Below are 23590 nucleotides of genomic sequence, written 5' to 3' on the forward strand. Positions count from 1 at the left end.
AGACGTCACTTTTTTACTTTCCAGTGAGTTATTTGTTGAATTCAAAAGTGTTTCTCACCTTTTTGTAATTGCTGGTACTCATAAGTTTCATCGGTGGCTTATTTATAACAACCCATAAAATGCTCTTGGGGTTACGTGGTGCACTTGAACGCCTCATCACATAGACAGTGAAGGCAACACAGTGCTTCAATGATCCAGATGCACACCCAAGAAAACCATGAGTGTATATTGTGGGGATATTTCATATTTTATATACGGTAACGTTGGGAGTGGTAATTGGTTTTCCCAGCATGCCTTGCGACATGGTGTAAATAATGGTTTACTCACATGGTAATTATTAGCATTAGACTTCTTACTATTTGGAGGGTCCAACAGAACACAGATAAATAAATCACTAAATATTTCAATGTGTCAATATTGTTTTTTTTAATACATCGTTTAACATACTGTAAAACTACATTTCAATAATGATTTAAATAATTATTTAATCATGTAATTAGCGATTTCACCAATCAATCATATATTTTCATAGTCGTTAATTACGAGTGTCTTATTTTTCTTAATGATTTAAATTCTTATTTTATGAACCTGGAGGTCCAAATGGGACATAATTAAATACATTTTGGATAGTCACTCATGTGTCATTAATTAGTTATAATTGGAATCAAATATATGTAATTTATTTAATGAAAATAATACATTTATTTAGTATACAATTATTCCACAATTTAAATACCGATTACAATAGTTCTTAATTTGTTTCTTTGTTTTAATTAATGACGCATTTAAGTAATTAGAAGATTTTCTTAATTTGGGTCCTTTAATTCAGTCAAAGGCGGTGGGCGGGGCTAACATCTGATTGGTTCCCCGGCACTTTAACTTGATTGGACTAGATTCATGTAGCCCCGCCCACTGACATTAATGGGTGTGTTGGCTGATCGAAATAATTCATGAAGGACACGAAACGAATATATATTTAAATAATTAAATACATGGTGAATTAACCAGATCATTAACCAATGAAATAAATAATTCCATGATTGAATACAATTTTACATTACTTTACTGACACATTTATGTGTTTAAAGTTCGTGTTTGGGTTAGTGCGTGAAGTTAGTGTCGTTCAGTCACGCCACCCGTTTCCGCTGCGTGTCAAAATAAAAGCACACCTTCCTTCATTGAATTTAGAAACCCCTTATATGATTTTTCTCAATAAAGTTATCACACTTTTCCAACATTACACACAGGTCATGTTCACTTTGTTTTTTTAATGTTTTTTTTTTTTTTAAAGTGTGTCCACAAAGAACACAGAGAACAGATGACAAACAATTCCATCCACTTAGAAAGTAAACACGACAAGAGGCGCAAAGTAAAATGGACACTTTAACAAAAAAAAAAAAAAAAAAAGTGCCAACACTCCTTGCTGACATTCTCCAACAACAACAAGAACAGGAAATAAATCCATAAACCAGGGAATTACTTTTGTACAAAAATAGATCTTTTTTCAACATTTTTACTTGAATATTTTTTTCTGTTTACGCAACAACAACAAAAAGCAGTGATTGTGTCACAAGCGTAGCTTTTTTTCCTGATTACATTTTTTTTTTTAAACAATTGCCAAGTTAAGCAAACATTTTATTTCTCTCTCTTTCACACTGAGGTCCCATAAACTGCACATTCAGAGCTACTGGGGTTATTATGCTGGTTGGTTCCTTTTTTTTTTTCTTGTTGTTTAATGATTTTTGAAAAAGGCATAAAACCTTCTAATAATTGTGTAAAGACCCCCATAAAACTCCTCCTTCCAAATACTCAAGAAACACATTTTCCCATATATTTATTTAGAAATATATACACATATACATATTAACAAAATATAGCTTTACTTTCTAAAGCATCCATGAAGTTTTATCATTCTGTTGATGTTTTGTTTTTTTATCTGAGCTTACACATCATCCACATTTTATGGCTTCAAAACACCCGATGACAGTCAACATGAAAATTTTTCTTTAGATATGATTTCAGAGGGAAAATAAACAAGTTTCAAATTTCAAGTTAGTTTGAACTACAAATGACCCTTTTATATATATGTATATATATATATATATATATATATATATATATATATGTATATATATATATATATATATGTATATATATATATATATATATATATATATATATATATATATATATACTTTTATCATATAAATACTGTAAACTAAGCTCACCCCCGGCAGTCAATACTGTCACCTGGATAGTTTGTATTAAGAATTATAATCACACAGGCCAGTAAGTCATGAATAATTATTGCTATTTCTCTTGTTTGGCAACACAAAGCACGGTTTGGGAGTTTGAATTAAAAACAAAAACTGTGAAAAAGTGCCTTTTCTTTCAAAAAAAACAAAAAGCATGTTGAAATGGTGTTGCAGTACCGAATCACCTCCGCTAGAGGGAGCTGGTGCATCACTTCTTGTTTTACACCATGACAGATGTTTACTTGTTGGAGGGTTGGGGGGAAAAAACTCCTCCAGATATGCTCAACCAAGGCCTTCTTATAAAAGCAGACCGGGATATTCAGTAATTGATATTAATTTTCAGTGCAGTTGAGCCTTTTTTAGAATGAAACTTAAAAACAAAACTGCTTTTGAGTCTCTTCTTATTGAAGCAATTGCAACTGGGTGAGTTTGTGTCGCCTCTGATCTCTGCAGGTTTAGTCTGGGGATGGTACAGGATCCAAGTATTTATCCCAACATAGAGTCAACTCCTCTAAACAAAACCAAAATAGACTTTTCAGGCGGTGGAACATTTCTATCGACACCAAGTGTTGACCCTAAAAGAACATTTTGCATCGACATTTCCTGCAATTGTGTGCATTTTTACACACTTTACCTTTAGATTTAAAGGCCTACTAAAACTCACTACTAGCAACCACACAGTCTGATAGTTTATATATCAATGATGAAATATTAACATTGCAACACTTGCCAATAAGTTTATTAAATTGTAATTTTAAATTTCATGCAGAAGTATCCTGCTGAAACGTCACGGTATGATTATTGTAGAGCTATAAGTCATCTGTTTCCATCGCATAATTCCACAGTATTCTGGACTTCTGTGTTGCTGAATCTTTTGCAATTTGTTCAATGAATAATGGAGACGTCAAAGAAGAAAGCTGCAGGTGGGAAGCGGTGTATTGCGGCCGCCTTAAGCAACACAAACACAGCCGGTGTTTCATTGTTTACATTCCCAAAGATGACGGTGGTTCTCACCAAGGATGGGTACCCTTCACATTGGAATCCATGCAACACCAAATGGGAATCGATCCCAAACACCAACCGTCGGTTCTTTTGTGTGTGTTCAAATGTGTTAACAAATTTTTGTTGGTTTTCTTACACTTCTGTGTCTCATTTGCAGGTATTATACTCCACTAGAAAGTGGACGCTGCATGGTGTGTAGAATATGTTGTCTTTAAGTTGAATGTCTTTTGTTGAGTCCTACAAAGTGTTTATACTGTAGGTCAGGGGTCACCAACGTGGTCGCCCAAAAGGACCAGATGAGTCGCCCGCTGGCCTGTTCTAAAAATAGCTCAAATAGCAGCACTTACCAGTGAGCTGCCTCTATTTTTTAAATTGTATTTATTTACTAGCAAGCTGGTCTCACTTTGCTCGACATTTTTAATTCTAAGAGAGACAAAACTCAAATAGAATTTGAAAATCCAAGAAAATATTTTAAAGACTTGGTCTTCACTTGTTTAAATAAATTCATTTATTTTTTTAACTTTGCTTCTTATAACTTTCAGAAAGACAATTTTAGAGAAAAAATACAACTTTAAAAATGATTTTAGGATTTTTAAACACCTTTTTACCTTTTAAATTCCTTCCCCTAAGTTTTTTTATTTTTTTTATTGTAAGGAATATGAATACATTTTAATTTAATTCTTCATTTTAGCTTCTGTTTTTTTGACGAAGAATATTTGTGAAATACTTCTTCAAACTTATTATGATTAAAATTAAAAAAAAATATTCTGGCAAATCTATAAAATCTGTAAAATCAAATTTAAATCTTATTTCAAAGTCTTTTTAGTTTCTTTTAAAAATTTTGTTCTGAAAGATCTAGAAGAAATAATGATTTGTCTTTGTTAGAAATATAGCTTGGTCCAATTTGTTATATATTCTAATAAAAGTGCAGATTGGATTTTAACCTATTTAAAACATGTCATCAAAATTCTAAAAATAATCTTAATCAGGAAAAACTACTAATGATGTTCCATAAATTATTTTTTAAATTTGTTCAAAAAGATTCGAAATAGCTAGTTTTTCTCTTCTTTTTTTCCGTTGAATTTTGAATTTTAAAGAGTTGAAATTGAAGACAAACTATGTTAAAATATAAAATTTTCAAATTTTTCCTGTTTTCTCCTCTTTTAAACCGTTCAATTAAGTGTTTTATTCATCATTTATTCTCTACAAAAAACCTTCCGTAAAAGGAAACAAATGTATGGCAGAAATACCCATTTTTATATATACATAGATTTATTTATTAAAGGTAAATTGAATTGGTTGTGGAGCTCCTCACATCTGAACATTATTTACAATCATGGCCACCAGCAGCGAGAGCGATTCGGACCGAGAAAGCGACAATTTCCCCATTAATTTGAGCGAGGATGAAATATTTGTGGATGAGGAAAGTGAGAGTGAAGGACTAGAAGAAAAAAAAGAACTAGACGGCAGAACGATTCAGATGTTATTAGACAAATTTACTAGGATAATTCTGGAAAATCCCTTATCTGTCCATTGTGTTATTAGTGTTTTAGTAATATTATATGGTTGTACCTGTACAACCTGAAAGCCGGAGGGGTGTGGTGACTGCCAGTGTCTCCAAGGGAAACCACGTTTCTGGACGAGGCGAAGGCAGCCGATGCTTCTTCCACGTTGGAAGCATCCGACGGTCGGGGACAGCCGGTGGGAGGAGGCAAGAGAGTCCGCAGCTGCCTCTTTGACAGGTGCAGGAAAAACGACGCAAGCTCTCCGCTCATGTCTACGGTAAGAGCCGACTTATTACCACCATTTTGTCACCGAAACCTGCCGGTTGAGATGTGGTAGGGAACCATGTTCGCTTGACCGCTGTGTTCAATCAATCAATCAATGTTTACTTATATAGCCGTAAATCACTAGTGTCTCAAAGGGCTGCACAAACCACTACCACATCCTCGGTAGGCCCACATAAGGGCAAAGAAAACTCACACCCAGTGGGACGTCGGTGACAATGATGACTATGAGAACCTTGGAGAGGAGGAAACCAATGGATGTCGAGCGGGTCTAACATGATACTGTGAGAGTTCAATCCATAATGGATCCAACACAGTCGCAAGAGTCCAGTCCATAGTAAAGCTTCACCGTCGTCTTTCGGGAATGTAAACAATGAAACACCGGCTGTGTTTGTGTCGCTAAAGACGGCCGCAATACACCGCTTCCCACTTACAGCTTTCTTCTTTGACGTCTCCATTATTCATTGAACAAATTGCAAAAGATCCAGCAACACAGAGTCCAGAATACTGTGGAATTATGCGATGAAAACAGATGACGTTTCAGAATGATACTTCTGTGCGAAATTTAAAGTTGCAATTTAGTAAACTAAAGCGGCCGTATTGGCATGTGTTGCAATGTTAATATTTCATCATTGATATATAAACTATCAGACTGCGTGGTCGCTAGTAGTGGCTTTCAGTAGGAATTTAATGCGACTTCTTGAACAGGTGCGGTAGGAAAACGGATGGATGGATTCAAATGCATGAGAATGTTTTATATTGTGAACGTTATTTTTAACACCGTGATTACCAGCGTAATTATTCATTGCTTATCGTGCTAAGCAATGTCTCTTTAAAAGAGCCGTAGGTTCCCTCCCCTTAGTGTGGACAATGCTGAAGAAACAAGTCCACGTCAGAAAACCAACACATTTAGCTGAACTGTGAATTATATTTTGTGAATTATATTTATATAGCGCTTTTCTCTAGTGACTCAAAGCGCTTTTACATAGAGAAACCCAATATCTAAGTTACATTTAAACCAGCGTGGGTGGCACTGGGAGCAGGTGGGTAAAGTGTCTTGCCCAAAGACACAGCGGCAGTGACTAGGATGGCGGAAGCGGGAATCGAACCTGCAACCCTCAAGTTGCTGGTACGGCCGCTCTACCAACCGAGCTAGAACTGCACCATTTTTTTTTTCAAGATCCAGCCGATTTGCTTACATTTTTAGAAGACTCAGCAAATTTTATGAATGTTTTTTGTGACCGACAAGTATGAACTCCGATCACTTTATCACAAAAAAACTTAAGAAATGTAGAAATTATTGGAAACTCAAGCCAGCCATGACATTATATTATTATAATAAAGTACTATCTATTATGTTCTTTACTTTTGATAGCGACTGTTTGTTATATTATCTTTAGAGAGTGATTGTTTGTCCGGCTGGGAGGAAAATAAAGATGATCGGGCCAGATTCCCAGCCGGGGGAGGTTGATTGCGCTCCGTCTCGAGGTTAAGTGCAAAGTAAGCAACGAATACTGGTCACGGTGTTGAGGTAACGGTGCTCTGAAACGGACGAAATACTGCAGATGGTCGTAAAGACGCGCGGAGAGGTTGGTTGAAAAGCAAAATAAAAAGGCAGAATGTTGTAATGCGGGTTGTCGGTGGACTGACACCAGCCTGGCTTCCTCCTGTGTGCACAAACTGTGTGCAGATTGTACTTACGTAATAAGACCTAAGACCCCTTCTCCACATTTTTTTTTCCTGATTGAGCGCAGTTATGGACTCACCCTCGCTGCCGTTGTTGCACAGTGTTGATACAGTAAGACCTGGTTGGATTGCTTCGGACCACCTGAGGTTCTCGTCACTTGCAGTCTGTCGAGTCGCTTCCGGAATTTTAGTGCAAGAAGCCCCCCCCCCCGCTGCCGCTGAGTTTGCACACACACCCAGACTTGGGAATGGTCCGCTGGAGATGCTGGCTCAGTACATTGCGTTTGTCTTCCGGCGACCACATCTCATATATATATATATATATATATATATATATATATTTCTTATTTATAGAACTGTACAAGGTATAAAAACACACCCGTGGTCTTGATGTTTTAGGGGTGAAGCCAGGGTAAAAGTCTGGATGCGTCAAAACCAAAAAGGACCCTGCTGCTTCGGACCGGATAAGAGGAGTCCCGCCCGCGCTCGTTATGTCATTTGGTGAGGCGCTTCCAGCATCTCCATGAGGAAAGTGTCGATGGGCGTGTCGCCGATGAGCTTGAAGAAGAACAAGTGCTCCAGACACTTCAGGCCGATGGAGCGCAGCGCCGGCAGCCTCAGCAGCAGCTTGGCGAATCTGTGTCACAGCGGTGGAAAAGTTGCAGAGTCAGCAGGAGGCGGGACGAGTGGATCAGTTCCACGCCGGGGTCAACTGGGACAAAAATACTTGCAAAACGCCCGAAACCAGTGATGTTGGCACCATACTTGCCAACCTTACTGTATTCAGGGGTTTATATTGTAGCATCCCGGAAGAGTTAGTGCTGCAAGGGGTTCCGGGTGTTTGTTCTGTTGTGTTACGGTGCAGATGTTCTCCTGAATTTTTTTGTCATTCTTGTTTGGTGTGGGTTCACAGTGTGGCGCATATTTGTAACAGTGTTAAAGTTGTTTATATGGCCACCCTCAGTGTAGCTGTTGACCAAGTATGCCTTGCATTCACTCGTGTGTGTGGTATTATGTGATTGGGCCGACACCCAAAGGCAGTACCTTTAAGGTTTATTGGCGCTCTGTACTTCCCCCAGTGATGTTGGCACCATACTTGCCAACCTTACCGAATTCAGGGGCTTATATTGTAGCATCCCGGAAGAGTTAGTGCTGCAAGGGGTTCCGGGTGTTTGTTCTGTTGTGTTTGTGTTGTGTTACGGTGCGGATGTTCTCCCGAATTTTTTGCAAATCCTATTCAACTTATATTCAATTGAATAGACTGCAAAGACAAGATCATTAACGTTCGAACTGCAACTTTTTGTTATTTTTTTGCAAATATTAGCTCATTTTGAATTTGATGAGCTGGCACAAGTGGCAAAAAAGACTGAGAAAGTTGAGGAATGCTCATCAAACATACTTGCCAACCTTGAGACCTCCGAATTCGGGAGATGGGGGGATGTTGGTAGCGGGGGGGGGGGGGGGGGTGTATATTGTAGTGTCCTGGAAGAGTTAGTGCTGCAAGGAGTTCCTGGTATTTGTTCTGTTGTGTTTGTGTCATGTTACGGTGCGGATGTTCTCCCAAAATTTTTGCAAATCCTTTTCAAATAAAAACAATTGAATAGACTGCAAAGACAAGATCATTAACGTTCGAACTGCAACTTTTTGTTATTTTTTTGCAAATACTAGCTCATTTTGAATTTGATGAGCTGGCACAAGTGGCAAAAAAGACTGAGAAAGTTGAGGAATGCTCATCAAACATACTTGCCAACCTTCAGACCTCTGAATTCGGGAGATGGGGGCCGGGGGGGGATGTTGGTAGCGGGGGGGGGGGGGGGGGGGGGGGGGGTGTATATTGGTATATTGTAGTGTCCTGGAAGAGTTAGTGCTGCAAGGGGTTCCGGGTGTTTGTTCTGTTGTCTTTATGTTGTGTTACGGTGCAGATGTTCTCCCGAATTTTTTTTGTCATTCTTGTTTGGTGTGGGTTCACAGTGTGGCGCATATTTGTAACAGTGTTAAAGTTGTTTACACGGCCACCCTCAGTGTGACCTGTATGGCTGTTGACCAAGTATGCCTTGCATTCACTCGTGTGTGTGGTATTATGTGATTGGGCCGACACCCAAAGGCAGTACCTTTAAGGTGTATTGGCGCTCTGTACTTCCCCCAGGATGTTGGCGTTCGGGTGGCATCCTGACCGGATGCCCGAACCACCTCATCTGGCTCCTCTCCATATTTATGTATGTAAATAAAAACTTATTTATATAATAACTTGATAATACTTTTGTTTTAGTGACTGCAATGCTTTAATTTGGAGCTAAAGTTGTTTTTATTTATTATATAATATAATGCAGTGGTGTCCAAAGTGCGGCCGGGGTGCCATTTGTGGCCCGCAGCTAATCGTTTACCGGCCCGCCACACTTTCTGTAAAAATTGCAAAATGTATAGTATTGTAAACATTAAAAATATAGCGGAATGAGGTGAAATTTAATGAGAAAAAGTGGCAATGTTGACAAAAAGTTGCCATGCAGGCAATTTTCTTTCCTTTTGTCTTTATTTTTTATTTTTTTTTGAGCAATGGAAAAAAAAGACCCAAAAAAATCTATGTCATAATGAATTATCACTTAAAATGTTTTATGTGGAAAAAATATTGCATATGTTGTGTGGTGCCCTGCGATGAGGTGGCGACTTGTCCAGGGTGTACCCCGCCTTCCGCCCGATTGTAGCTGAGATAGGGGCCAGCGCCCCCCGCGACCCCGAAAGGGAATAAGCGGTAGAAAATGGATGGACGGATGTTGTGTGGTTGCCATATAAAAACATCAAAGTTTTGACAAAAGAGCATAAAACAAACAAAATAATAGTTCAAACTTAAAATCGACAGATATATCGGAAGTTCATCTTGAAATTTAAGTGTTAAAAGTAAAAAAAACTAATAAAAATGCATCACTTTATGAGTGGTGAACCTTTCGGATCTCAAATATATTTAGTAGGATTTTATTTAACTTTTCACTGTGATTACTCAAAAATATTAAATAATTAAAATCAATGGTGTCCTGCATTATTGATCTTTGAGGGCTTTAATTGTTAAATAAAGGAACTTTCCTGAAGGAATCAATAAAGTACTATCTATCTATCTATCTATCTATCTATCTATCTATCTATCTATCTATCTATCTATCTATCTATCTATCTATCTATCTATCTATCTATCTATCTATCTATCCATCCATCCATCCATCCATCCATCTATCTATCTAAATACTCCATATTTCAGTTTTACTATAAAAAAACAAAGTTATCTTTGACAGAAAAGACATAAAACCTTATATGTTTTACTTTATATCAACCTCAAGTTGATATAGAGATTTACTGTAAGCATTAAATAAAAAATAATAATAATAATTTGACTTATTTTTAACAATTTAGTGACTGAGACACTCTATGCTCCCCAGGAGCCCTAAGGATTAAAACAAAAATCCATATATTTTGTTATGGTTTTAAAATGAAAAATATAATTTTTCCGTGTGTGGCCCTCTGTGGAAAAAGTTTGGACACCCCTGCTATAATCGGTAAACAGCAGTTAGATGATGTCACTTCCGCTAAATTACTTCCTGTTGGTTGACTTCCGGTATTCGTTGGAAAGCAAGTCGTACATGTTGTGGTCTTCTGCACAGTCAAAGTTAAAGTACCAATGATCAAGGCTCTTTATTCGATTCACCTGGCCACTCAATCACCTTCAGCTTTGGGGTGCGTTTGGGGACAATATTAAATTGGGAAAAATTACAGGCGGCCTAATCTGAATCTGTATGCAGATCCCCAGTGACGGCAGCCCTCGTGCAACCCCAGACCATGATGCTACCACCACTATGCTTAACTGTAGGCGAGGCACAATTATCTTGTGGATGAAGAGGTCTCACAAAAAGTGCTGCTTTTTTTGTAACTTCAAAGAAACTGAGTGAACTAACCAAGGCTCAGTCTATTTTGGTGGAAGGTGACGCTTGTTTGCATACCTGCCGGGCTGCTCAGGGTACTTCTGTTTGCAGTACGCTTCTAAAGACGCGTAGACTTTCTCTCTCAGAGCTTCCACCTCGCCTGGGTTTGACAGACCCTTGGAGTCTGGGAACACACACAAACACACACAGTCAGGAATGATGGTAACATGCACTTGAACGGGGGTTTCAGGCATACTTGCCAACCTTGAGACCTCCGATTTTGGGAGGTGTGGGGGGGGCGTGGTCGGGGGGGGCGTGGTTAAGAGGGGAGGAGTATATAGCTAGACTTCAAGTCAAGTATTTCACATACATACATACAGTATACACACACATAACACTCATCTACTCATTGTTGAGTTAAGGGTTGAATGGTCCATCCTTGTTCTATTCCCCGTCACTATTTTTCTAACCATGCTGAACACCCTCTCTGACGATGCATTGCTGTGAGGCACGCACAAAAGTGCTTTCATCAAATGCACTAGAGTCTGGAATCTTCCATCTCTCCCTAGCATGGCCCAAAACCGGTCAATATTTTGCTTCCTGAGGAAGATCTTCACTGCCAAGCACTAATTCTTCCCGGAGGCTATCCAGGTCCAATCGCAGCTGCGGCTTGAAACTTACAAGCGTATTTCTTCGTCTTACTCGTCGTCGGCGTCGCAATGGCAGTATCTTCCTCGTTCTTCTGCGCTCTCGAAAAGCCGTAGTTGTTATTGTCACATATGTGTGTACAGTAGATGGCAGTATTGCCCTGTTTAAGAGTGTCACAACATTGCTGTTTACGGCGGACGAACTGCTTTACGGTAGACTAAAACGTGACTGCTGTTGTTGTGTGTTGTTACCCGCGCTGGGAGGACGTTAAAGGCCTACTGAAAGCCACTACTACCGACCACGTAGTCTGATAGTTTATATATCAATGATGAAATATTAACATTGCAACACATGCCAATACCGCCGCTTTAGTTTACTAAATTACAATTTTACATATCTCGCGGAGTTTATTGTTGAAACACACACATAACACTCATGTACTCATTGTTGAGTTAAGGGTTGAATTGTCCATCCTTGTTCTATTCTCCGTAACTATTTTTTCTAACCATGCTGAACACCCTCTCTGACGATGCATTGCTGTGTGGCACGCACAAAAGTGCTTTCATCAAATGTACTAGAGTCTGGAATCTTCCATCTCTCCCTAGTATGGCCCAAAACCGGTCAATATTTTGCTTCCTGAGGAAGATCTTCACTGCCAAACAATTGGTAGTCCACTACTTCTTCACGGGGGCTATCCAGGTCCAATCGCAGCTGCGGCTTGGAACTTACAAGCGTATTTCTTCGTCTTACTCGTCGTCGGCGTCGCAATGGCTGTATCTTCCTCATTCTTCTGCACTCTCGAAAAGCTGTAGTTGTTATTGTCACATATGCGTGTACAGTAGATGGCAGTATTGCCCTGTTTAAGAGTGTCACAACATTGCTGTTTACGGCGGACGAACAGCTTTACGGTAGACTAAAACGTGACTGCTGTTGTTGTGTGTTGTTACCGCGCTGGGAGGACGTTAAAGGCCTACTGAAAGCCACTACTACCGACCACGTAGTCTGATAGTTTATACATCAATGATGAAATATTAACATTGCAACACATGCCAATACGGCCGGTTTAGTTTACTAAATTACAATTTTACATTTCTCGCTGAGTTTCTTGTTGAAAACGTCGCGGAATGATGACGTGTGTTTGTGACGTTATTGGTTGGAGGGGACATTTTAACCCAGCACCACACACGGATAAAAGTAGTCTCTTTTCATCACATAATTACACAGTAATTTGGACATCTGTGTTGCTGAATATTTTGCAATTTGTTCAATTAATAATGGAGACATCAAAGAAGAATGCTGTTGGTGGAAAGCGGTGGATTGCAGCTTCCTTTAGCACCGAAACATAGCCGGTGTTTGTTTGTTGTGAAGCTTTAACACGGAGCGGTCAAGCGAACATGTTTCTCTACATCAACCAGCAAGTTTTTGGATGGGAAAATTGTGATATTAAGTTGTCTCTTACCGGAGACTTCAGTGGATTATGCGACCTCCTCCTGTAGCTGTCAAAAAGGCAGCTCAAAAAGGCAGCTGTGATCTTAGCTCCTCGGCTTCTCTCCGCAGCCATCCGACTTTCAGGTATGACTTTACAATCTCAATAAAACACCATTAAAACAATAAGCAGATAAGGGATCTTCCAGAATTATCCTAGTAAATGTGTCTAATTACATCTGAAACGCCGCCTGGAGCCGTCGCCTTTTATTTTTTTTTTTTTCATTCTAAAAGTCCTTATCCACGAATCTTTCATCCTTGCTCTAATTAATGGGGAAATCGTCGCTTTTTCAGTCCGAATCGCTCTCGCTGCTGGTGGCCATGATTATAAACAATGTTCAGATGTGAGGAGCTCCACAACCCGTGACGTCACGTGCATATCGTCTGCTACTTCCGGTACAGGCAAGGCTTTTTTATTAGCAACCAAAAGTTGCAAACTTTATCGTCGATGTTCTCTACTAAATCCTTTCAGCAAAAATATGGCAATATCGCAAAATGATCAAGTATGACACATAGAATGGACCTGCTATCCCCGTTTAAATAAGAACATCTCATTTCAGTAGGCCTTTAATGAAACTGCCTAAGAACTCATTCTACAGTTATATCGTCCTTGGGCAGGCTTGCTGTTTATATTGTGGGAAAGCGGACGTGAAAACAAGCTGTCGACACGTCACTCAGGTCCGCATGGAGCTGGAGGGGGCGTGGCCTCCAGCTCCGCCTGAGTTTCGGGAGAAAATTTGCCCCGGGAGGTTTTCGGGAGAGGCGCTGAATTTCGGGAGTCTCCCGGAAAATCCAAGAGGGTTGGCAAGTATGGTTTCAGGTACCGTACCAAGGCAAGGGAACTGCGTTCAAGCGAATACTTGACGTGGAGGCGGGAGTTTGTAATAAACAAGTTGAGCTTTAACCTCGCTGGCCCGTTGAGGACTTTTGTGCTACCGCATTCAAGATTGGTGCAATTAGCGCGCCCTCTTTGATGACGTCACTTAATAACTTTGGCCATGAACAAAACACAATTATGCTTGAACTCGAGATGACACACAGCGAGAATGGTTCCGTCAGAACAATCTGCTGGACTCTAATTAACAAAGACTCGGGCAGGGAGAGAGAAGCAAGGCCAGTTGGTCCAATGGAGGCCCGAACAACGAACAAAAGTGAAACACAGAGAATCAATGTGTGTGTGGTGGTGGTCTCATGCATGTGTGTGTGGTGGTGGTCTCATCCATGTGTGTGTGGTGGTGGTCTCATCCATGTGTGTGTGGTGGTGGTCTCATCCATGTGTGTGTGTGGTGGTGGTCTCATCCATGTGTGTGTGGTGGTGGTGTCATCCATGTGTGTGTGGTGGTCTCATCCATGTGTGTGTGGTGGTCTCATCCATGTGTGTGTGGTGGTGGTCTCATCCATGTGTGTGTGGTGGTGGTCTCATCCATGTGTGTGTGGTGGTGGTCTCATCCATGTGTGTGTGGTGGTGGTCTCATCCATGTGTGTGTGGTGGTGGTCTCATCCATGTGTGTGTGGTGGTGGTCTCATCCATGTGTGTGTGTGGTGGTGGTCTCATCCATGTGTGTGTGGTGGTGGTCTCATGCATGTGTGTGTGTGGTGGTGGTCTCATCCATGTGTGTGTGGTGGTGGTCTCATGCATGTGTGTGTGTGGTGGTGGTCTCATCCATGTGTGTGTGGTGGTGGTCTCATGCATGTGTGTGTGTGGTGGTGGTCTCATCCATGTGTGTGTGGTGGTGGTCTCATGCATGTGTGTGTGGTGGTGGTCTCATCCATGTGTGTGTGGTGGTGGTCTCATGCATGTGTGTGTGGTGGTGGTCTCATCCATGTGTGTGTGGTGGTGGTCTCATCCATGTGTGTGTGGTGGTGGTGTCATCCATGTGTGTGTGGTGGTGGTCTCATCCATGTGTGTGTGGTGGTGGTCTCATGCATGTGTGTGTGTGGTGGTCTCATCCATGTGTGTGTGGTGGTGGTCTCATGCATGTGTGTGTGTGGTGGTGGTCTCATCCATGTGTGTGTGGTGGTGGTCTCATGCATGTGTGTGTGTGGTGGTGGTCTCATCCATGTGTGTGTGGTGGTGGTCTCATCCATGTGTGTGTGGTGGTGGTCTCATGCATGTGTGTGTGTGGTGGTGGTCTCATCCATGTGTGTGTGGTGGTGGTCTCATGCATGTGTGTGTGTGGTGGTGGTCTCATCCATGTGTGTGTGGTGGTGGTCTCATCCATGTGTGTGTGGTGGTGGTCACATCCATGTGTGTGTGGTGGTCTCATCCATGTGTGTGTGGTGGTGGTCTCATGCATGTGTGCGTGTGGTGGTGGTCTCATCCATGTGTGTGTGGTGGTGGTCTCATGCATGTGTGTGTGGTGGTGGTCTCATCCATGTGTGTGTGGTGGTGGTCTCATGCATGTGTGCGTGTGGTGGTGGTCTCATCCATGTGTGTGTGGTGGTGGTCTCATGCATGTGTGTGTGGTGGTGGTCTCATCCATGTGTGTGTGGTGGTGGTCTCATGCATGTGTGTGTGGTGGTGGTCTCATCCATGTGGGTGTGTGGTGGTGGTCTCATCCATGTGTGTGTGGTGGTGGTCTCATCCATGTGTGTGTGGTGGTCTCATCCATGTGTGTGTGGTGGTGGTCTCATCCATGTGTGTGTGGTGGTGGTCTCATCCATGTGTGTGTGGTGGTGGTCTCATCCATGTGTGTGTGGTGGTGGTCTCATGCATGTGTGTGTGTGGTGGTGGTCTCATCCACGTGTGTGTGGTGGTGGTCTCATGCATGTGTGTGTGTGGTGGTGGTCTCATCCATGTGTGTGTGGTGGTGGTCTCATGCATGTGTGCGTGTGGTGGTGGTCTCATCCATGTGTGTGTGGTGGTGGTCTCATGCATGTGTGTGTGGTGGTGGTCTCATCCATGTGTGTGTGGTGGTGGTGTCATCCATGTGTGTGTGGTGGTCTCATCCATGTGTGTGTGGTGGTCTCATCCATGTGTGTGTGGTGGTGGTCTCATGCATGTGTGTGTGGTGGTGGTCTCATGCATGTGTGTGTGTGGTGGTGGTCTCATCCATGTGTGTGTGGTGGTGGTCTCATCCATGTGTGTGTGGTGGTGGTCTCATCCATGTGTGTGTGGTGGTGGTCTCATCCATGTGTGTGTGGTGGTGGTCTCATGCATGTGTGTGTGGTGGTGGTCTCATCCATGTGTGTGTGGTGGTGGTCTCATCCATGTGTGTGTGGTGGTGGTGTCATCCATGTGTGTGTGGTGGTGGTCTCATCCATGTGTGTGTGGTGGTGGTCTCATGCATGTGTGTGTGTGGTGGTCTCATCCATGTGTGTGTGGTGGTGGTCTCATGCATGTGTGTGTGTGGTGGTGGTCTCATCCATGTGTGTGTGGTGGTGGTCTCATGCATGTGTGTGTGTGGTGGTGGTCTCATCCATGTGTGTGTGGTGGTGGTCTCATGCATGTGTGTGTGTGGTGGTGGTCTCATCCATGTGTGTGTGGTGGTGGTCTCATGCATGTGTGTGTGTGGTGGTGGTCTCATCCATGTGTGTGTGGTGGTGGTCTCATCCATGTGTGTGTGGTGGTGGTCACATCCATGTGTGTGTGGTGGTCTCATCCATGTGTGTGTGGTGGTGGTCTCATGCATGTGTGCGTGTGGTGGTGGTCTCATGCATGTGTGTGTGGTGGTGGTCTCATCCATGTGTGTGTGGTGGTGGTCTCATGCATGTGTGTGTGGTGGTGGTCTCATCCATGTGTGTGTGGTGGTGGTCTCATCCATGTGTGTGTGGTGGTGGTCTCATGCATGTGTGTGTGGTGGTGGTCTCATCCATGTGTGTGTGGTGGTGGTCTCATGCATGCGTGTGTGTGGTGGTGGTCTCATCCATGTGTGTGTGGTGGTGGTCTCATGCATGTGTGTGTGGTGGTGGTCTCATCCATGTGTGTGTGGTGGTGGTCTCATGCATGTGTGTGTGGTGGTGGTCTCATCCATGTGGGTGTGTGGTGGTGGTCTCATCCATGTGTGTGTGGTGGTGGTCTCATCCATGTGTGTGTGGTGGTCTCATCCATGTGTGTGTGGTGGTGGTCTCATCCATGTGTGTGTGGTGGTGGTCTCATCCATGTGTGTGTGGTGGTGGTCTCATCCATGTGTGTGTGGTGGTGGTCTCATGCATGTGTGTGTGTGGTGGTGGTCTCATCCACGTGTGTGTGGTGGTGGTCTCATGCATGTGTGTGTGTGGTGGTGGTCTCATCCATGTGTGTGTGGTGGTGGTCTCATGCATGTGTGCGTGTGGTGGTGGTCTCATCCATGTGTGTGTGGTGGTGGTCTCATGCATGTGTGTGTGGTGGTGGTCTCATCCATGTGTGTGTGGTGGTGGTGTCATCCATGTGTGTGTGGTGGTCTCATCCATGTGTGTGTGGTGGTCTCATCCATGTGTGTGTGGTGGTGGTCTCATGCATGTGTGTGTGGTGGTGGTCTCATGCATGTGTGTGTGTGGTGGTGGTCTCATCCATGTGTGTGTGGTGGTGGTCTCATGCATGTGTGTGTGTGGTGGTGGTCTCATCCATGTGTGTGTGGTGGTGGTCTCATGCATGTGTGTGTGGTGGTGGTCTCATCCATGTGTGTGTGGTGGTGGTCTCATCCATGTGTGTGTGGTGGTGGTCTCATCCATGTGTGTGTGGTGGTGGTCTCATCCATGTGTGTGTGGTGGTGGTCTCATCCATGTGTGTGTGGTGGTGGTCTCATCCATGTGTGTGTGGTGGTGGTCTCATCCATGTGTGTGTGGTGGTGGTCTCATCCATGTGTGTGTGGTGGTGGTCTCATCCATGTGTGTGTGGTGGTGGTCTCATGCATGTGTGTGTGGTGGTGGTCTCATCCATGTGTGTGTGGTGGTGGTCTCATCCATGTGTGTGTGTGGTGGTGGTCTCATCCATGTGTGTGTGTGGTGGTGGTCTCATCCATGTGTGTGTGGTGGTGGTCTCATCCATGTGTGTGTGGTGGTGGTCTCATCCATGTGTGTGTGGTGGTGGTCTCATCCATGTGTGTGTGGTGGTGGTCTCATCCATGTGTGTGTGGTGGTGGTCTCATCCATGTGTGTGTGGTGGTGGTCTCATCCATGTGTGTGTGGTGGTGGTCTCATGCATGTGTGTGTGGTGGTGGTCTCATCCATGTGTGTGTGGTGGTGGTCTCATCCATGTGTGTGTGGTGGTGGTCTCATCCATGTGTGTGTGGTGGTGGTCTCATCCATGTGTGTGTGGTGGTGGTCTCATCCATGTGTGTGTGGTGGTGGTCTCATCCATGTGTGTGTGTGGTGGTGGTCTCATCCATGTGTGTGTGGTGGTGGTCTCATCCATGTGTGTGTGGTGGTGGTCTCATCCATGTGTGTGTGGTGGTGGTCTCATCCATGTGTGTGTGGTGGTGGTCTCATCCATGTGTGTGTGGTGGTGGTCTCATCCATGTGTGTGTGGTGGTGGTCTCATGCATGTGTGTGTGGTGGTGGTCTCATCCATGTGTGTGTGGTGGTGGTCTCATCCATGTGTGTGTGGTGGTGGTCTCATCCATGTGTGTGTGGTGGTGGTCTCATCCATGTGTGTGTGGTGGTGGTCTCATCCATGTGTGTGTGGTGGTGGTCTCATGCATGTGTGTGTGGTGGTGGTCTCATCCATGTGTGTGTGGTGGTGGTGTCATCCATGTGTGTGTGGTGGTGGTCTCATCCATGTGTGTGTGGTGGTGGTCACATCCATGTGTGTGTGGTGGTGGTCTCATCCATGTGTGTGTGGTGGTGGTCTCATCCATGTGTGTGTGGTGGTGGTCTCATGCATGTGTGTGTGGTGGTGGTCTCATCCATGTGTGTGTGGTGGTGGTCTCATCCATGTGTGTGTGGTGGTGGTCTCATCCATGTGTGTGTGGTGGTGGTCACATCCATGTGTGTGTGGTGTGGTCTCATCCATGTGTGTGTGGTGGTGGTCTCATCCATGTGTGTGTGGTGGTGGTCTCATGCATGTGTGTGTGGTGGTGGTCTCATCCATGTGTGTGTGGTGGTGGTCTCATCCATGTGTGTGTGGTGGTGGTCTCATCCATGTGTGTGTGGTGGTGGTCTCATCCATGTGTGTGTGGTGGTGGTCTCATCCATGTGTGTGTGGTGGTGGTCTCATGCATGTGTGTGTGGTGGTGGTCTCATCCATGTGTGTGTGGTGGTGGTGTCATCCATGTGTGTGTGGTGGTCTCATCCATGTGTGTGTGGTGGTGGTCTCATGCATGTGTGTGTGGTGGTGGTCTCATGCATGTGTGTGTGTGGTGGTGGTCTCATCCATGTGTGTGTGGTGGTGGTCTCATGCATGTGTGTGTGTGGTGGTGGTCTCATCCATGTGTGTGTGGTGGTGGTCTCATGCATGTGTGTGTGTGGTGGTGGTCTCATCCATGTGTGTGTGGTGGTGGTCTCATGCATGTGTGTGTGGTGGTGGTCTCATCCATGTGTGTGTGGTGGTGGTCTCATCCATGTGTGTGTGGTGGTGGTCTCATCCATGTGTGTGTGGTGGTCTCATCCTGTGTGTGTGGTGGTGGTCTCATCCATGTGTGTGTGGTGGTGTCTCATCCATGTGTGTGTGGTGGTGGTCTCATTCATGTGTGTGTGGTGGTGGTCTCATCCATGTGTGTGTGGTGGTGGTCTCATGCATGTGTGTGTGGTGGTGGTCTCATCCATGTGTGTGTGGTGGTGGTCTCATGCATGTGTGTGTGGTGGTGGTCTCATCCATGTGTGTGTGGTGGTGGTCTCATCCATGTGTGTGTGGCGGTGGTCTCATGCATGTGTGTGTGGTGGTGGTCTCATCCATGTGTGTGTGTGTGTGGTGGTGGTCTCATGCATGTGTGTGTGTGGTGGTGGTCTCATGCATGTGTGTGTGGGTGGTGGTCTCATCCATGTGTGTGTGGTGGTGGTCTCATCATGTGTGTGTGGTGGTGGTCTCATCCATGTGTGTGTGGTGGTGGTCTCATCCATGTGTGTGTGGTGGTGGTCTCATCCATGTGTGTGTGGTGGTGGTCTCATGCATGTGTGTGTGGTGGTGGTCTCATCCATGTGTGTGTGGTGGTGGTCTCATCCATGTGTGTGTGGTGGTGGTCACATCCATGTGTGTGTGGTGGTGGTCTCATCCATGTGTGTGTGGTGGTGGTCTCATCCATGTGTGTGTGGTGGTGGTCTCATCCATGTGTGTGTGGTGGTGGTCTCATCCATGTGTGTGTGGTGGTGGTCTCATCCATGTGTGTGTGGTGTGGTCTCATTCATGTGTGTGTGGTGGTGGTCTCATCCATGTGTGTGTGGTGGTGGTCTCATGCATGTGTGTGTGGTGGTGGTCTCATCCATGTGTGTGTGGTGGTGGTCTCATGCATGTGTGTGTGGTGGTGGTCTCATCCATGTGTGTGTGGTGGTGGTCTCATGCATGTGTGTGTGGTGGTGGTCTCATCCATGTGTGTGTGGTGGTGGTCTCATGCATGTGTGTGTGGTGGTGGTCTCATGCATGTGTGTGTGGTGGTGGTCTCATCCATGTGTGTGTGGTGGTGGTCTCATGCATGTGTGTGTGGTGGTGGTCTCATCCATGTGTGTGTGGTGGTGGTCTCATGCATGTGTGTGTGGTGGTGGTCTCATCCATGTGTGTGTGGTGGTGGTCACATCCATGTGTGTGTGGTGGTCTCATCCATGTGTGTGTGGTGGTGGTCTCATGCATGTGTGCGTGTGGTGGTGGTCTCATGCATGTGTGTGTGGTGGTGGTCTCATCCATGTGTGTGTGGTGGTGGTCTCATGCATGTGTGTGTGGTGGTGGTCTCATCCATGTGTGTGTGGTGGTGGTCTCATCCATGTGTGTGTGGTGGTGGTCTCATGCATGTGTGTGTGGTGGTGGTCTCATCCATGTGTGTGTGGTGGTGGTCTCATGCATGTGTGTGTGTGGTGGTGGTCTCATCCATGTGTGTGTGGTGGTGGTCTCATGCATGTGTGTGTGGTGGTGGTCTCATCATGTGTGTGTGGTGGTGGTCTCATGCATGTGTGTGTGGTGGTGGTCTCATCCATGTGGGTGTGTGGTGGTGGTCTCATCCATGTGTGTGTGGTGGTGGTCTCATCCATGTGTGTGTGGTGGTCTCATCCATGTGTGTGTGGTGGTGGTCTCATCCATGTGTGTGTGGTGGTGGTCTCATCCATGTGTGTGTGGTGGTGTCTCATCCATGTGTGTGTGGTGGTGGTCTCATGCATGTGTGTGTGTGGTGGTGGTCTCATCCACGTGTGTGTGGTGGTGGTCTCATGCATGTGTGTGTGTGGTGGTGGTCTCATCCATGTGTGTGTGGTGGTGGTCTCATGCATGTGTGCGTGTGGTGGTGGTCTCATCCATGTGTGTGTGGTGGTGGTCTCATGCATGTGTGTGTGGTGGTGGTCTCATCCATGTGTGTGTGGTGGTGGTGTCATCATGTGTGTGTGGTGGTCTCATCCATGTGTGTGTGGTGGTCTCATCCATGTGTGTGTGGTGGTGGTCTCATGCATGTGTGTGTGGTGGTGGTCTCATGCATGTGTGTGTGTGGTGGTGGTCTCATCCATGTGTGTGTGGTGGTGGTCTCATGCATGTGTGTGTGTGGTGGTGGTCTCATCCATGTGTGTGTGGTGGTGGTCTCATGCATGTGTGTGTGGTGGTGGTCTCATCCATGTGTGTGTGGTGGTGGTCTCATCCATGTGTGTGTGGTGGTGGTCTCATCCATGTGTGTGTGGTGGTGGTCTCATCCATGTGTGTGTGGTGGTGGTCTCATCCATGTGTGTGTGGTGGTGGTCTCATCCATGTGTGTGTGGTGGTGGTCTCATCCATGTGTGTGTGGTGGTGGTCTCATCCATGTGTGTGTGGTGGTGGTCTCATCCATGTGTGTGTGGTGGTGGTCTCATGCATGTGTGTGTGGTGGTGGTCTCATCCATGTGTGTGTGGTGGTGGTCTCATCCATGTGTGTGTGTGGTGGTGGTCTCATCATGTGTGTGTGGTGGTGGTCTCATCCATGTGTGTGTGGTGGTGGTCTCATCCATGTGTGTGTGGTGGTGGTCTCATCCATGTGTGTGTGGTGGTGGTCTCATCCATGTGTGTGTGGTGGTGGTCTCATCCATGTGTGTGTGGTGGTGGTCTCATGCATGTGTGTGTGTGGTGGTCTCATGCATGTGTGTGTGGTGGTGGTCTCATCCATGTGTGTGTGGTGGTGGTCTCATCCATGTGTGTGTGTGGTGGTGGTCTCATCCATGTGTGTGTGGTGGTGGTCTCATCCATGTGTGTGTGGTGGTGGTCTCATCCATGTGTGTGTGGTGGTGGTCTCATCCATGTGTGTGTGGTGGTGGTCTCATCCATGTGTGTGTGGTGGTGGTCTCATCCATGTGTGTGTGGTGGTGGTCTCATGCATGTGTGTGTGGTGGTGGTCTCATCCATGTGTGTGTGGTGGTGGTCTCATCCATGTGTGTGTGGTGGTGGTCTCATCCATGTGTGTGTGGTGGTGGTCTCATCCATGTGTGTGTGGTGGTGGTCTCATCCATGTGTGTGTGGTGGTGGTCTCATGCATGTGTGTGTGGTGGTGGTCTCATCCATGTGTGTGTGGTGGTGGTGTCATCCATGTGTGTGTGGTGGTGGTCTCATCCATGTGTGTGTGGTGGTGGTCACATCCATGTGTGTGTGGTGGTGGTCTCATCCATGTGTGTGTGGTGGTGGTCTCATCCATGTGTGTGTGGTGGTGGTCTCATGCAATGTGTGTGTGGTGGTGGTCTCATCCATGTGTGTGTGGTGGTGGTCTCATCCATGTGTGTGTGGTGGTGGTCTCATCCATGTGTGTGTGGTGGTGGTCACATCCATGTGTGTGTGGTGGGTGGTCTCATCCATGTGTGTGTGGTGGTGGTCTCATCCATGTGTGTGTGGTGGTGGTCTCATGCATGTGTGTGTGGTGGTGGTCTCATCATGTGTGTGTGTGGTGGTCTCATCCATGTGTGTGTGGTGGTGGTCTCATCCATGTGTGTGTGGTGGTGGTCTCATCCATGTGTGTGTGGTGGTGGTCTCATCCATGTGTGTGTGGTGGTGGTCTCATGCATGTGTGTGTGGGGTGGTCTCATCCATGTGTGTGTGGTGGTGGTGTCATCCATGTGTGTGTGGTGGTCTCATCCATGTGTGTGTGGTGGTGGTCTCATGCATGTGTGTGTGGTGGTGGTCTCATGCATGTGTGTGTGTGGTGGGTGGTCTCATCCATGTGTGTGTGGTGGTGGTCTCATGCATGTGTGTGTGTGGTGGTGGTCTCATCCATGTGTGTGTGGTGGTGGTCTCATGCATGTGTGTGTGTGGTGGTGGTCTCATCCATGTGTGTGTGGTGGTGGTCTCATGCATGTGTGTGTGGTGGTGGTCTCATCCATGTGTGTGTGGTGGTGGTCTCATCCATGTGTGTGTGTGGTGGTCTCATCCATGTGTGTGTGGTGGTCTCATCCATGTGTGTGTGGTGGTGGTCTCATCCATGTGTGTGTGGTGGTGGTCTCATCCATGTGTGTGTGGTGGTGGTCTCATTCATGTGTGTGTGGTGGTGGTCTCATCCATGTGTGTGTGGTGGTGGTCTCATGCATGTGTGTGTGGTGGTGGTCTCATCCATGTGTGGTGTGGTGGTGGTCTCATGCATGTGTGTGTGGTGGTGGTCTCATCCATGTGTGTGTGGTGTGGTCTCATCCATGTGTGTGTGGCGGTGGTCTCATGCATGTGTGTGTGGTGGTGGTCTCATCCATGTGTGTGTGTGTGTGGTGGTGGTCTCATGCATGTGTGTGTGTGGTGGTGGTCTCATGCATGTGTGGTGTG

At 45.3% G+C, this 23590-nt stretch overlaps 1 protein-coding gene across 1 annotated transcript in view; it reads right to left on the reverse strand.

Moving 5' to 3' along the window:
* Positions 1–1248: 1248 nt before the first annotated feature.
* Positions 1249–23590, reverse strand: part of LOC133536499 (retinoic acid receptor RXR-alpha-A-like) — a 28035-nt gene continuing 5693 nt past the window's right edge. Inside the window, exons 2-3 of the mRNA XM_061877077.1 lie at positions 10717–10822; positions 1249–7367 (exon numbers count right to left, since the gene is read on the reverse strand). Coding sequence (XP_061733061.1) covers positions 7220–7367; positions 10717–10822 — 254 coding nt within the window. The 3' untranslated portion in view covers positions 1249–7219. The remainder of the gene's footprint in view (positions 7368–10716; positions 10823–23590) is intronic.

This window comes from Nerophis ophidion, linkage group LG17, assembly GCF_033978795.1.
Source record: "Nerophis ophidion isolate RoL-2023_Sa linkage group LG17, RoL_Noph_v1.0, whole genome shotgun sequence".
NCBI lineage: Eukaryota > Metazoa > Chordata > Actinopteri > Syngnathiformes > Syngnathidae > Nerophis > Nerophis ophidion.